This window comes from Oryza sativa, chromosome 9 (assembly GCF_034140825.1).
Source record: "Oryza sativa Japonica Group chromosome 9, ASM3414082v1".
Taxonomy (NCBI): Eukaryota; Viridiplantae; Streptophyta; class Magnoliopsida; order Poales; family Poaceae; genus Oryza; species Oryza sativa.
In genome coordinates this window covers 17,910,986-17,924,604 of record NC_089043.1, presented here as the reverse complement: position 1 = coordinate 17,924,604, position 13,619 = coordinate 17,910,986, and the positions used below count along the sequence as shown (strand labels likewise).

Here is a 13,619-nt window from a genome sequence, read left to right as displayed (position 1 = left end):
TTGACCGATGCTCCGTAGCCCTTCCTGGTATTGATAATAAACGCCCTATCACCAAGTGTGTCCACCTTCACCCAAGCTGTCGTTGGTATGTCCAGCTTGTAAACAGAAATCTCCACTGTTTTATTAGAACATGCTCCTGGAGGGTAGAAGTACAAGCAGAACAACTCCCCTCTTGATTCTAACAAGTAGATTTCCCTAAAGTTGTACACTGAATTTTGTACCAGTGTAACAGCAACAATATCAAATGTTGGATTCGGGGAGAAATCTAATGTCACGACAGTGCTAAAAAACGCCGTGCAGAACTTGCCCCCCACTGCCGTCATAAGAGACATAGTTTTAATGACAGTACCACGGTGACGGAAAAACCTCCTAGCCTGATACTCATGTTTAAACCACTGCATTCCTCCAGGACGACAATACCAAAACACTGTGTCATGAAGGCTTAGGACGAGCACAACACAATTTGAATCAGTAGGCTTGTGTGATAGCAAGCACCTTGTATAATTCTTTCTGAGAAATCTATCTTGATCGAAGGGTAGATTAATTCTCTGAGATGTGAATCACATGCGAGTCAAGAAGATCGCATGCGAGTCACGGTGCAACATGAGCAGCCAACCTTGCGGTGTTATCCAGTAAAAGAGGTCTTTCAAATCATCTAGTCCGCTGTTGGCTAGCAATTGTTGGCTAGATATGCTGTAGAGGAGCAAGGTATCATTTACCTCATTAGACTCCTCCTCATCATCGTTACTGTCGTCGTCGTCGCTTATTCCATCGTCATCGGTTTCCTCTATGGACTCATCCTCATCACTTGTCGCACTAAACTCGTCTTCGTCGCTCACCTCCTCATCATCACCACTTACCTCACCATCCTCGTCATCACTTTCTTCCACATATTGATCATAGTTGTTATGAAACCATAACACCGGAGCTAATTTAGGATCCAGTGATGTTGGACCTTCGCTTTCTTTGATCCCTATCTGCATTGTGAGTTAGCCAATACGTGTACTAAGCTGCATAAAAAAAAATTGAAGTTTACTCGTGGAGGATGGTATAACGACAAGAATAAAGGACCCTAATATATATATTCGTAAAGGAATAAATCGCATAGGGCTATTCCCGCGTTTCATGATTAGTTGCAAAAAGTATATATCTCCACTATTATAAAAATTGAAGATATTTTTCTGGTACTTTGGTACGTTATCCGTGTATGAGTTGATTTTTAAGTTCGTTCGCTTTTGCAAATATAGACCCGTATTTGAGTTAGGTTTTAAGTTCGTTGGCTTTTAGAAATACAGGAGTCATACAAGAAATATCTTTAAAAAAACTCGCATGCTAATTTGAAATGATTGAACTACTAATTACAGCTCATGATTTTCCAAAAATATATATATCCAAGCGATTCTCGAATTTCACAATATATAACAATATTAATATTAAAATAGCCTTCGTCTGTTGCAACGCGTGAACATTTTTCTAATATATATAAATATAAATATATATATAATAATATATAAATATAAGTAAAATGAAAATTAAATTAAATACATATATACGTACCTGTATGCGTAACGATCTACGGCTGCAAGCAACCAGGCAGGTACGGCATACTGTGCGCCCCTTCCTTTAAATACCCGTGAGGCCGTGATGCACTGGATCTGCGAATCCGCCTCAGATTCAGATTAATTCCCGCTATCCACGCGTATATGGTATCAGTACGTACGTATTCCGACGCGAACACGCGTACGGACGTCGCGTCGTATCCGGTGACCGAGCCCGACGCGAACACGCACGCACGGTCTCGCAACTTTAAAATGTACGTTGTACGTACGTGACGCCCCCCATGTACACACGAATCAACCACCGATCGATCGATGGATCAAGAAGAAGAAGAAGAACGTACGCACGCGATCATGGAGGAACGGGACTGGTCGTCCCTCCCGCTCGACGTCCTCGCCGCGGTCCTGGAGCAGCTGCGGTGGTCGAGCCACCCGAGCTTCGCGCTGTCGTGCCGGCACTGGCGCTCCGCCGTGCCGCCCTTCTACCCGGCGTGGATCACCCCGCTCCTGCTCAGCACCGCCCGCGTCGGCGCCGCGAACCTCCGCTACTACAGCCCCTACTACCACTACACCTTCGAGGTGGTGGTGGCCAGCTGCGACGACGACGTCGCCCGTGATGCCAAGATCTGTTGCGCCACCGGGCGGCACCTCGCGCTCGAGAAGCCGAGGCTAGCGCTCGATGTCCACCTCGTGACCGGCGCTGTTCGTCAGGCTCCGCATGCGGCGTACGCGGACCATTTCGACTTCGTCGTCTACGGCGGCAGCGGCGCGCGGAGGATGTTCGGGATCGATGCGGTTCTCCCGCTCGCGGTTGGCTACACCAGCCAGATCGGCGACGGCGACGAGGGCGAGTGGGAGGACTGGACACTGACGGAGTATGACGCTAATGGGCCACGGCTAAGGCCATCGCCCGTCACCAACCCGGTTTTCCATCGCGGTTCGATATACCTTCTCGGCGAACATGGGAGGTTGGCCGTGTATGACCCATGCAAGCACGCGGAAGGATTTAAGATTCTCGATAAGCCCATGAGCTTCGGGTTCGAACAGTACCACGACAGTTACCTGGTTGAGTCTGATCAGGGCGAGCTTATGGCCGTCCTCTTTGGTCGACGTGGGACACCGGTACATGTCATCGTGCTTAACAAGGAGAGGATGGAGTGGGAGCAGGTGGAGAGTCTGCAGGGGCGAACGCTGTTCACGGGTACACTCACATCCATGGTGAAGAAGACCAAGTTCAAGTGGATGCAAAACAGGGTGTTCCTCCCGATGTTCTACAAATGGCCTGAGACCATCCATGTCAACATTATCTCTCGCGATGGCGAATTAGCCTTTGTACCAAAATCATCATCGTCCAACACAAAGTATTCCACTATGGGGGATCACAGCAATGGCACATGCTGCGAAAAATGTGCAGATGTGTGGTCGTACAAATTGGGACAGCAAGAAACTAGAGAAAACTGGGGAGCTGAGAGGGTGTACTATGGTGTATGGGTTGACCTTCATTAGTATCAATTGATCTACGTACCAATTTATAGAGTGCTCCCTCTAGATTAAAAATAAACGTTGTTTTGGATAAGTACCCGGTTTCCAAAAGTTATAACTTTTGCCACACAAACACACACACATATGTGTGTATATATGATATTATGATTTTATTGAAATGTATTTTAAGATCAATCTATACAAATGATCTCAATTTTCTAAAGCAAATATTTTAGAATATATTTATAGTCAATTTTTTTTAAGTTTGATATATTTTTTAATCTGAAGGGAGCATATGCATGTATCTACGACTCTTTTTTATTAAGTCAAGCGTAGCAGCTTAAACCTCATCTTCAACATCAATACAGAATTTTAGACCCAAAAAAATTGGAGGCGGCATTTTTTTTTAACTCATTCAGCAGCAATTCAGGCTCACAAAATTTGCCTGAACAAACTCCTAGGCAATCGCTTGCGGCTACAACCTTGCTGACCGCATTGGCCAACATATGAGCCAGCAATGATGCAAGAAACAAATGGTTCAACTTGAACTGATTGTATTGTGTAGGATACAAAAACGCGAAGTAGCATATTTACAAAGTTCATGCATATGGTATACAGTTACAGTGGCAGTAGTTGCAACATGCCACGAATGCCTGCCTCATCATTGTGAAGGCAAATAATTCTATCCATATAATGTAAAGCTTCCTTACCAGGGCACAAGTTTCGCGATGCATGATGCAGATCTGTGGTTCTCCGGGAGCGTCTTCCACCAAATCACAAAAGAAGAACGGCTCAGGAATATATCCTTCCCTAAACTTCCAGACATGGACCATCCGTGAGCATCACTCTCAAGCTTAACTACTCTATCTCTCACATCCTCGAATGTTTTGCCGTTAGCAATCTCAGCCTGGAGTTCCTCAGCCATTGCCCAGAAGCAAGACTCAAGGCTAGAACCGAAGGAGATGCGCTGCGACTGCTCGTGCCACTCCTGGGTGTACTTGTAACGTCTTGGCCTTCCCTTGGAGAGGTAGGAGCCAGTGTCCTCGTTCTTGGAATGCCTATAGTAGTTTGCAATGTCTAAGGGCTCAACCAACCGGCGGTACAAGGTTCCTAGATTCACCCAATCTTGTCGGCTTTCGAAACCATCTGGCAGCTCACGCCTTCGCAGCATTTCAACTATCTCATCCCAGAGTCCAGCTAGTTCCAACCTGCTAACATTTGCATTAAAGTCATGTACTTCACGCTGAAGCTTGAAGGAATCATAGTAGCTCACTTCATGGAGTTCACATGTCCTTTTGTACTCGTTCAGAGACTTGAGGGCTTCCCTAATTTTGGTGCAGCTTGCACCATCTATTTTTGCCTGGTTTGTCTCCCTTTGCTTCTCCCATTGTCCAGCTGCAGAAAGGCTCAACATAGCTTCCTTGCTCTGCAATAAACAACCCATTTTATAAAAATACAACAGATAGGCTTCAGTTTTATTGTTGAAAGGAAAACACTAATCAATTATTACGAATGTTGAGGTGGTAGCTGAGGATTTTGATTGAACGTGAACATGGTCACTTATATCAATTTGATGTGTCCATTGGCATTTAACATAGACCAAAATATCGTGGTGTTGAATTTGGTCATGTAATAAATGGCACACCTGGCGCTAAAAGCAACATCAATAATTTTCAAAGTAAGTTGCATTGACACATAGCATTTCACTAGGAAATTCATATTTTTACATATGCAACCCACAGTTCTTTATTGAAGAAATGTAAGTGTTGCTTACCAGTTCAAGGCCTCCAACTATTGTGCTACTCATCTGCCTACCAGGAAGTGTTGATGAAACCACTCCCAAGTAATCCACGCAAACTATCTCTTGCATCATGCTTTGCTTAATTGGTTCATATTGCCAATGAGCACTTAAACTTCTCTCAGCAGCATCACGCAATTGTTGCTGGGGATCCAACTGAAGGCAGTAAAATAGCAACTGCAATACAGCATCTGAATTTGTCAGAACGGCCAGCTGTTCACTGCTTGTCAAGAAAAGATAAGTCCCACAGGGTCTGTAAGGGGAGAGCTCAATGAAGGAAGTCAATGTTCCTAAGATCGAGCTAGTGCATCCCATGAAGGAACAGGCCTCATAGCTCGCAATAGAAAGTGTGCTTCTCAGTAAATTTTCATAAAACTGACTTATGATGAGTGGCATCCCAGAAGGCGAGAAGTTCGGAGTTTGAGGGGATAACCAATCCAGAACAGCTTGAATTCCTTCTGTGGCAGATGCAAGCGGAGTAAGTGGTATGCGGGGGATGATGTCTACTGGCACGACAAAATTCAAAATACACTGTGACCAGCCCTCCCTTCGAACAGCATTGTTAAAGGTATTGTCTCCAACAAGAGGAGCCCCAAAGGTTACACAAAATGGGTGTGCCTGATTAACACTGCCTCTCCTGGTGCAGGTCTCAAGAAACCATATGGCAGCAAGGGTAGCTATTGAACCCCCTGATGAATGGCCTGTGAATACAATACGCTTCTCTTCTGCCACAGCTCTAGATACCTATAGTTCAAAACAAACAATCACTTATTTGTATCAGGTGAAATAAATTCAAATAAAAACATACCATGTCAAGATTACCATTCTTTTTTTCCTTAAAAAAAAGATCATCATTCTTTTTATACAAAGATGGTATCGGATGGAGCTAAGACAAGTTTTATGCTGACAACAAGAAGAAACAATCTTGCCTGACTATATTAATGTTGAATTCAAGATGGTCTCTTTTGGTCAAATAAGGTACTCTAGATCATTTCGACTCTTTTCATAGAGAACAAAGAGGTACTATAACCAAACTACTTTTAATACCGATTAGCAACCAAGGTGTAGGATATAGCTACTAGCACACTAGAACTGTTGTAAACCATGAATTATCATCTCCTATTCTTTTTAGTAGACTCAAATCAAAAGTGAATATTATCAAGAACTTTGCAAGTCGAAAATGTGCCAAAAGAAACAGCATCGAAACCAAAAGAAAAACTCCTTAGAACAGCCACTGCGGACAACACAGATCACAAAAGGAGGTTATCTAATTCTATAACCCCTAACCACAATTCAAGAGAAGTGTACTGATCTCCAAACACCCCAATCCACAATTACGAGCTCCCTAGTTGGCTGAATAAGCACAGTTTAATCCACGCGTGTTCACGCAACAATATTGTACACATCTCATACCCAGTAACCCAGGTGATTAGCCCAATTAATCACTGCAATTTGACTCAGATACAGAGAAACAAGCCAACAGCAACGACAGTTATAAGTTTCTGCTTGATCTCTAAATCGCGTAGAAATCAAAATCCTACATACAACTAGAGCGCGAAACAGCGATGCGAAATGAACAATTGAAGTTATCTTCGTCTTCAAAATGAATATACTCCATTTCACCCAAATGGAAGGCTTCACAGAAAGGCATGTTCTTCTGTTGTTACAGCAAAAGGCAGAGGTAGCGAAACAGCAAAGCGCCGAAAAGACCTCGAACTCGAAGACGACGAGATCTCGATGAGGAGGAGGTGGGGGAGCTCACCTCGGACTGGAGCGGCGAGCCGTCGAGGAGGGCGCCGAAGGAGGCGAGGAACGCGGCGTTGGCGCGCGCGGGGACGCCGCTCCCGACGCTGCGGAGCGACGGGAAGAGGGACGGGTCCACCTCCGCGTCCCCGAACGCCGCGCGCCCCGCGGCGGCCCAGCCGGGCGCGGCGGACCAGGAGGGCGGGAACGCGAAGGCGGCGCAGGGGTACGGGTGGGACGCGTGGTGCACCTGGAAGGAGGCGCCCGCGCCGGCGCCCGAGGAGGAGGAGGAGGTGGTGGGAGGGGGCGGCGGCTGGGAGGCGGGTGGGAAGGAGAGCGCGGCGCAGTGGGCGACGACCAGGCGGTCGTCGTCGGACAGCGCCGCCGCCGCCGGCATCGTCGGGGAGCGGGAGCGCGTCGCGTCTGTGACAGTGTGGCGGGTGACGCGCTTGGCTCGGTCGCTTGGGACGTTGGCGGCTGCGGCTCGAGCCCGAACCGGTGGAGTGGTGTGGTGGGTGGGTGTGTGTTGCTTGTCGCAATGGGGCAGCTTCGAGCCTTTCGCACTCGTGCGCCGTGGCTGGTAGCCTGGCACGATAGACAGGGACAAGAAATCCCCTGATGTTTAGCGATATTGGCCGCGGTAGTGTTCTTTTTTCTTATGAGATTAGTAACATTTTATCACGATTTTTGTTAGCACGATTTTTAAACTATTAAATGATATATTTCGTGCGAAAATTTTCTATACATATGTTGCTTTAAAATATCAAATATATCTAATTATCAATTTTATAATAATTAAAACTTAATTATGAGCTAATAGATATCTCGTTTTACGTGCCCCAACTTTACAACGCAATATTTTTCGGTTTGACTTCTGTTTTTTACGAAAGTGGTAAGATCGAGCAGATCTGATTACCCATATCTGCTTGACATATAGGCCGTGTTTAGTTGCAAAATTTTTCTTCAAACTTTCAACTTTTCCATCACATCAAAACTTTCCTACATACACAAACTTTCAACTTTTTCATCACATCGTTTCAATTGCAACCAAACTTCCAATTTTGGTGTGAACTAAACACATAGAGGGTGAAAAAAATGAACTAAGCAATAAAATATAATTTATGAGTAAAAATTTTATACGATGTTATTTGTGGTTTAAATTCTAATTCAAAAATAGACTACGATAAAAAAGAACTCAGTGTTTTAAAAAATAAGTTTTAAGTTTTATGTGCAGTTGACAAGTCAGGGCCTGTTTGGGAAACATGGACTTATTCCAAGTCCCTGTCACATCGAATGCTTGGACACTAATTTGGAGTATTAAACATACACTAATTACAAAACTCATTCCATAACCTTAGACTAATTCGCGAGACGAATCTTTTAAGTCTAATTACGCCATGATTTGACAACGTGATGCTACAGTAAACTTTTCATAATTATGGATTAATTAGGCTTAAAAAATTCATCTCGCAAATTAGCTCTTATTTATGAAATTAGTTTTTTTATTAGTCTACGATTAATACTCCAAATTAGCGTCCAAACATCCGATATGACATGGAATAAAAAGTTTTAGCCCCATCTAAACACCCCCTCAATTAGCAAATGACAGGGAAAGAAACCGTGGAAAGCGCATGCACCCACAGGGCATTTTACCAGTTCGATATTGCATCAGGCTCTCCATCCAATTTGTCATTTACGGTTTATAACTACCTGTATACAACCTGAGCAAATTTTAATTTGAATGTTTTCTTTCCCTTTTTGGATACATGGTGGAAGTGACAAGAATATCCAATCATTTCTTATAGACCATGTGCTCCATGAAGAAGGGTACTTGCAGCTTCATTTAAGTTCTTCAAAAGTCACTTTTAAGTAGTACTAGCCAATTTATAGTACCATATAGCACTAGAGAACAAAAGGCAGAAGCATCACATTATCCAATTCCTCAAAGCACATTATCCAACAGAAAATTGAGAATGCATTTATCCCACTGAAATTATTCTAGAATCGGTTTGATTCCTCAAGCCGAAAACTTATCAGAGCCAGTTTTTCAGTAGATATCATTTCAAAGTTCTGTGTTGTGAGCAAATTCTTAGACAGGTCAGTCCTTCATATTGGATGCCTGAGCTCAAGAACAGCTCTCGTAACAGGCAGAAACCTGAGGGTCACCTTCCTTACGTGTGAAAACTGCGATCTATCAAACACCTATATACAATATGATTTACTTACATGATAAACTTTCAAACAACATCCTACTTTCAGTTGTGGGGGCACAGTGTCAGCAACGCGCTGGCCGCTTGTACGTTGGGGGTAAAGATGGGCAGTTCTCATTCATTTTGGCATACGGTTCTATTGTGTTGTACTCCGGTAGCTCCATCCTGTACTCCCCCAGGATCTGGCAGAAGGGGAGCTTGTCAGATTCTGTGTTGCACCAGCTTGGAAGTCTGGCCTGGTTATCTTCGAAAATCTTGAGCATGTACGCGTCGCGTATCTGAGGCAGAAGTAGACAGTCAGATTGGTGTAGGGAATTTCGGAACTTTTGGCATCAACCAATGGAAGAATGATGGCAACGAAATGAATTCAAACATGTTGAAGAACACAGTGTTTTCCTGCAACTTGGACAAGTAGTTAGGTACTTACAGTGAACTCGGTCACCTGAATCGACTCTGCAAAAGGCGTGAATATTCCAGCCTCCTTGTACATTGCAAGAATAAAGGCAACACATGTTGTAGATTTACCATCACTGTAAACCCATTCATCTTGCTCAGGGATGGTGAGCAACTGATCAAAAGACATCCCACGTCTTTCAGTTTCAACAATGATCCCATGAAGGTCCAACCCCTATATAAAAAAAATGCAGAGGAGATGAAATTAGTAGCTGAGTATAGCAATGAAAAACAAACTGTGGCAGGAGCAAATTGAATAAAACAATTGTTTATGCCTCTTTCAATAAGCAACTTAGTTTAAGGGGGAAAACTCCCCTACTGTTTTTCAGTCAAAAAGAAGAGGGGAAATCAAGCCAACTTATTTCATGTCTGCCTAAGACTAGGCAACGTCCAAACAAGTATGTAGAAACCAAAACTGAACTGGAGTGACAACATCACCGTAGGGTTAGCAGACAATTTCAACAGTGTAGATTTTATTAGTGCAATATCAGTACCCAAAGTATGAATTGTGGCAAAGAGTAGTTTCACAGAACTGTAGTCCAATTTTTATAAAGCTGAAACCATTACAATGCACAGAGTTGTTCACAGACCTCAGTCCCAAGTCGTTTGTTAAGGGCTTCATTCCACATGTTTGCAGCATAAAGCGGTTGTAACCTAGTCCACATTGACATAACAGCCATCACCTGAAAACAATGTATTATGGAACTTAGCAATATACAAAAATGACTAATACTGTTACAGAAATTAAGATTGAATCAATTTGGATGCATCAGGATGCTCCATCACTCAACAACCCCCATATAGTTTAGTAGTTTTGTTTATGTTAAGAGCACAATCTTGATATAGTGTGCACCCATATAGGTATACAAAAAGATCACAATAGAACATGTGTACACTCTGGCGATGCTGGAACTAAAATATCAAACACAAAGATGACATACCAGGTTTGCATCAAGAGGAGGTGGATAATTGTCTCCGATTGTATCAATCCAGCTAAATATCATGTTATGATAGCCATAAGGCTTTCCAACCATGCTTCGAGCATAGTCCCATGCTGCACTTTCATTGAATCTGGCCCGTACATCAGGATGTAGTGGTAGAAGGGCTATCTGAGGATTTGACGAATCCTTGAGTGCCATTGCCCACCATTCATCCCAAGGAACTATAACAATAATTTCTTCTCCCTATTATTGTAATTTGTAACAGAGTATCATCAAGAAAAATACACAAATGCGAATGTTATGCACAGGAATAAAATGAATGAATAAGTTTTGAAGGGGGGCAAGAAAATTAGTGCATGTGCTGCAAGATTTAACACAAGAACTGCAGATTGACTACTAAAATGAACCTCCCAGACAATAAGTTCAAACCTCTAGCTGGCCTACAGGCTCAACACAATATTTTTACCAAAGGGACGAGTTTAAAGAGGAAAAGTGTCAATTTCAGAGCAGAAGCATAACAAGTAATACTATTTACTTGTTTAGTGAATTGCTTAACATGATCAATATTCAACACAAACAATAGAAAAAAAAAGAGAAAGCAATAGGACATGATCGATATTCAATGCTAGCACACATATCACATGTAGACAATATCATGCAAACTTTCAAGACGCACGACAGTTCAGCAAACTATACCTTTTCATTTTCAAAGCCTGATTCCGCAACCCAAACTTCACCCTTCTCATCTTTCAAGCAAACTGCGGTGTGCCCAGCAAACGCACCAGTCACCCATTTCTCTAGTGTCTCAAATGCACCCCAGCGTCCTCGTATCTTCGATAGAGCCAAAAAATCACCAGAATGTATATCCTCCTTCCTAATAGTAGTAACCCAAGGCTGAGAACGTTTCTCAAATGAAGCTCCCATATGCTTCTCCAAAAAGGCCAAGTTGGAATGTTGACCCCAACCAGTATTGGAAAACAAAGGTAGGACATCAATCAAAGATAACAAAGTTCCAAGCATCCCAGATGGCATGAGAAAAACAGAGATGCCGTGTTGCTTCACCTGATCACAAACACGAAAGATTGTATCATTAAGATTAATTTGATAAGATATTGCATGGTAAAAAAAGGAGGGAAAGAAACTTTGGGAAGAAAACACACATATTCCAGTTCCGCTTCTTCTTCCCATGATTTAATCTCCAAAGTGTGTTCTCGAGCAGCAAAATAGTAATCCCATGTTATCCTATATGGTGTTGCAAACACATAGAGATCCATGCATGTCCAACTCTTAGCTGAAGCAGTCTGCATATAACAACAAAAAATAAAATATGTTAAGAACAAACTCATAATAACAACAATCATCTTAACTGCCAATGCTGATAATTTGATATGCACTTTGCATGAACAAGAAAAGATTAAAACTTTTGAAAAGTCATCAGAAGTAACCATGATGTTGCAACTCTACCTTTGTCTATGAATCACCTAACATGTGTAATCATTGTTACACGTTCTACCAAAGTTGACATTACAGTTGTATAAAGCAAATTTCATAATTTACATCAACAGAACTACACTGAGAATATCATTCAAAAGCTCAGATCTTTTTTCTTGTCCCAACAAAATAAATACAAGCAAAGAGAAATTTCTAAACAAAATTGCACGTTCCACTAAAGACAATACAAAATTTAATCGCCTAATTAGAGTGCGACTTCGATAGAAAGGTCTCTAACCCAGTAACCCTGAATCCTCACCACAAAGAGCACTAATGCAACTGTATCTACAAAAGTAGCTTTGGCTACTTACATAACCAGCTAGCAATCAATTCTGCATCATCAATTCATACCCTCTACCACTCCCAATTCTCATATAAAACCAAGCTACAATGATAGACGAAAGTGATCCTGCCTAATTTAGACTGAATGCTTCAATAGTTCCAATCACTCCCCAGGCCTACACTGAGCTAAGTTGCAATCACACACCCAATCAATTCTGCCCAATTCCACGACACCCGGCAAAACTGAGCTAATTCTGCCTAATGTACAACCAAGCTACAACTACACATTAAGGCAATTCTGCCTAATTTAGGCTGAAGCATCCGTGATAGCCCATATAGCCCATTCATCAATAGTTCCAATCACTCCCCACGCCTACACTGAGCTAATTTACAACCACACGCCCAACCGATTCCACCTAATTCCACGACATCCGGCGGAAACCGCCCCCCGCGACACGATTCCAATCCTGAGTTGGGGGCAAAACCTTGAGTCGGAGCACGGCGCCGCTCAGCTCGGTCCCGTTGCGATCTCCGGGGGTGAGCTCGAGCGCGGCCTCGTTCCGGGCGAAGCAGGCGCCGCTCCACGCCGCGTCGGAGGGGGCCGCCCCGGGGGCCACGGCGGCGACGAAGGAAGGCAGCAGGTCGACGGCGCTGTGGAGCGTGTTCATCACGGGCCACGACACCTGCCTCGGCAGGACCGGGAGCACGTCGCCGGGGCTGAACGGCACCTTCGTCATCAGCTCCCCCAGGCCACCCCCAAGCCCCACCGCCGCGGCACGCGGCAGCCGCCCCATGGAAAGCAGGAGGAGGACGACGAGGAGTAGGGGGGCGGCGTGGGTGCCCCCGCCGCGGTGGCGCGCGGCCGCCATCGCGGCGGCGGTCGCGGCGACTTTTTCCGGGGGGGAGGAGGCTTGCGCGGTGGGGGAAAGGGGGGTTGCGGTGGCGTGGCGTGGCGTGGAGTCTCGTTGGTCGCGCTGGCGATCGCGGCGAGAGCTTTCAAGGCGGGTGTTGGGGTTGGGGTTGGGGGAGGTAGTTGTTGCGAGAGGAGTACGCGTGGATTTTGGTTTGGATTTTTTGGGGAGGATCCGAATCTGAGTGGGTTCCGGGTCCCACTACGACGAAGTCTACTAGGAACCTGCTGGGCCCATGGTCGTCTGCACTCATATTGCACCCATCGGTTAGGAACAAAGTCGCAGGTAATTCCTCCGTTTTACGGTGTAAAATGTTTTGAGTTTTAAATATACTAGGGTTTCGGGGGAGTGGCTGATAGGGATCAAACTTTTTGCGAAAGAGTCCCTTAGTTTTTATGTTTCCGAGCGCAGTTCCATTTTCCAAATTTTGTCTTCTTCGTATTGGATATTCTAGATTAATATTCTAGAATAATAAGGGCTTAAATGAAAAAAATACTAAAACGAAAAAAGTTTGATTGGGTTCTATAAGGAAATATCAGTAAAAGCGAGGGCTTTTATGCAAAAATTCCAGAGCCGACGCGGAGGCACGAGCGCTCGCGAAATCCCTCCTCCTTCCAGAGCCTGTTGACGTGTCGCGCCCCGGCCGCGTCCACGCCAGCGCAAAAATCGGACGTGCGAGCAACCGGGGGCAGGTTTTAATACTTTAGATTCGTATATGAATTACATGTGTTTCATTATTTAAACTTGTATAT

The 13,619-nt window shown here is 44.2% G+C and overlaps 3 protein-coding genes across 3 annotated transcripts; 1 reads left to right on the top strand and 2 right to left on the bottom strand.

Annotated features, from left to right (window-relative positions):
• Nucleotides 1-1,725: 1,725 nt before the first annotated feature.
• LOC136351078 (uncharacterized) lies at nt 1,726-3,418 on the top strand. Its single transcript, XM_066303924.1, has one exon. The coding sequence runs from the start codon at nt 1,872-1,874 to the stop codon at nt 3,060-3,062; it is 1,191 nt and encodes a 396-aa protein (XP_066160021.1). The 5' UTR covers nt 1,726-1,871; the 3' UTR covers nt 3,063-3,418.
• A 138-nt stretch (nt 3,419-3,556) lies between these two features.
• LOC4346962 (protein EDS1L) lies at nt 3,557-7,021 on the bottom strand. Its single transcript, XM_015757167.2, has 3 exons — nt 6,599-7,021; nt 4,813-5,580; nt 3,557-4,464 (listed from the first exon to the last, which is right to left on the bottom strand). Exons 1-3 carry the CDS (start codon nt 6,974-6,976, stop codon nt 3,745-3,747), a joined length of 1,866 nt encoding a protein of 621 aa, XP_015612653.1. The 5' UTR covers nt 6,977-7,021; the 3' UTR covers nt 3,557-3,744.
• Nucleotides 7,022-8,531: 1,510 nt separating this feature from the next.
• Nucleotides 8,532-12,959, bottom strand: LOC4346961 (uncharacterized). The gene is made up of 7 exons (XM_015756982.3): nt 12,442-12,959; nt 11,344-11,484; nt 10,880-11,245; nt 10,184-10,426; nt 9,833-9,925; nt 9,217-9,417; nt 8,532-9,067 (listed from the first exon to the last, which is right to left on the bottom strand). The coding sequence occupies exons 1-7, from the start codon at nt 12,823-12,825 to the stop codon at nt 8,855-8,857; spliced, it is 1,641 nt and encodes a 546-aa protein (XP_015612468.1). The 5' UTR covers nt 12,826-12,959; the 3' UTR covers nt 8,532-8,854.
• Between the last annotated feature and the right edge of the window lie 660 nt (nt 12,960-13,619).

Bases quoted from the DNA above. Each gene is read 5' to 3' on its own strand.
- LOC136351078 (XM_066303924.1), top strand. From the start codon at position 1,872: ATGGATCAAGAAGAAGAAGAAGAACGTACGCACGCGATCATGGAGGAA.
- LOC4346962 (XM_015757167.2), bottom strand. From the start codon at position 6,976: ATGCCGGCGGCGGCGGCGCTGTCCGACGACGACCGCCTGGTCGTCGCC. The intron at 5,581-6,598 runs GTGAGCTCCCCC...TTTGAACTATAG, and splicing joins GCTCGCCGCTCCAGTCCGAG to GTATCTAGAGCTGTGGCAGA. The intron at 4,465-4,812 runs GTAAGCAACACT...TGTTTATTGCAG, and splicing joins TAGTTGGAGGCCTTGAACTG to AGCAAGGAAGCTATGTTGAG.
- LOC4346961 (XM_015756982.3), bottom strand. From the start codon at position 12,825: ATGGCGGCCGCGCGCCACCGCGGCGGGGGCACCCACGCCGCCCCCCTA. The intron at 9,418-9,832 runs GTCTGTGAACAA...TTTTTTATATAG, and splicing joins ACAAACGACTTGGGACTGAG to GGGTTGGACCTTCATGGGAT. The intron at 9,068-9,216 runs GTAAGTACCTAA...CTTCTGCCTCAG, and splicing joins TTCAGGTGACCGAGTTCACT to ATACGCGACGCGTACATGCT.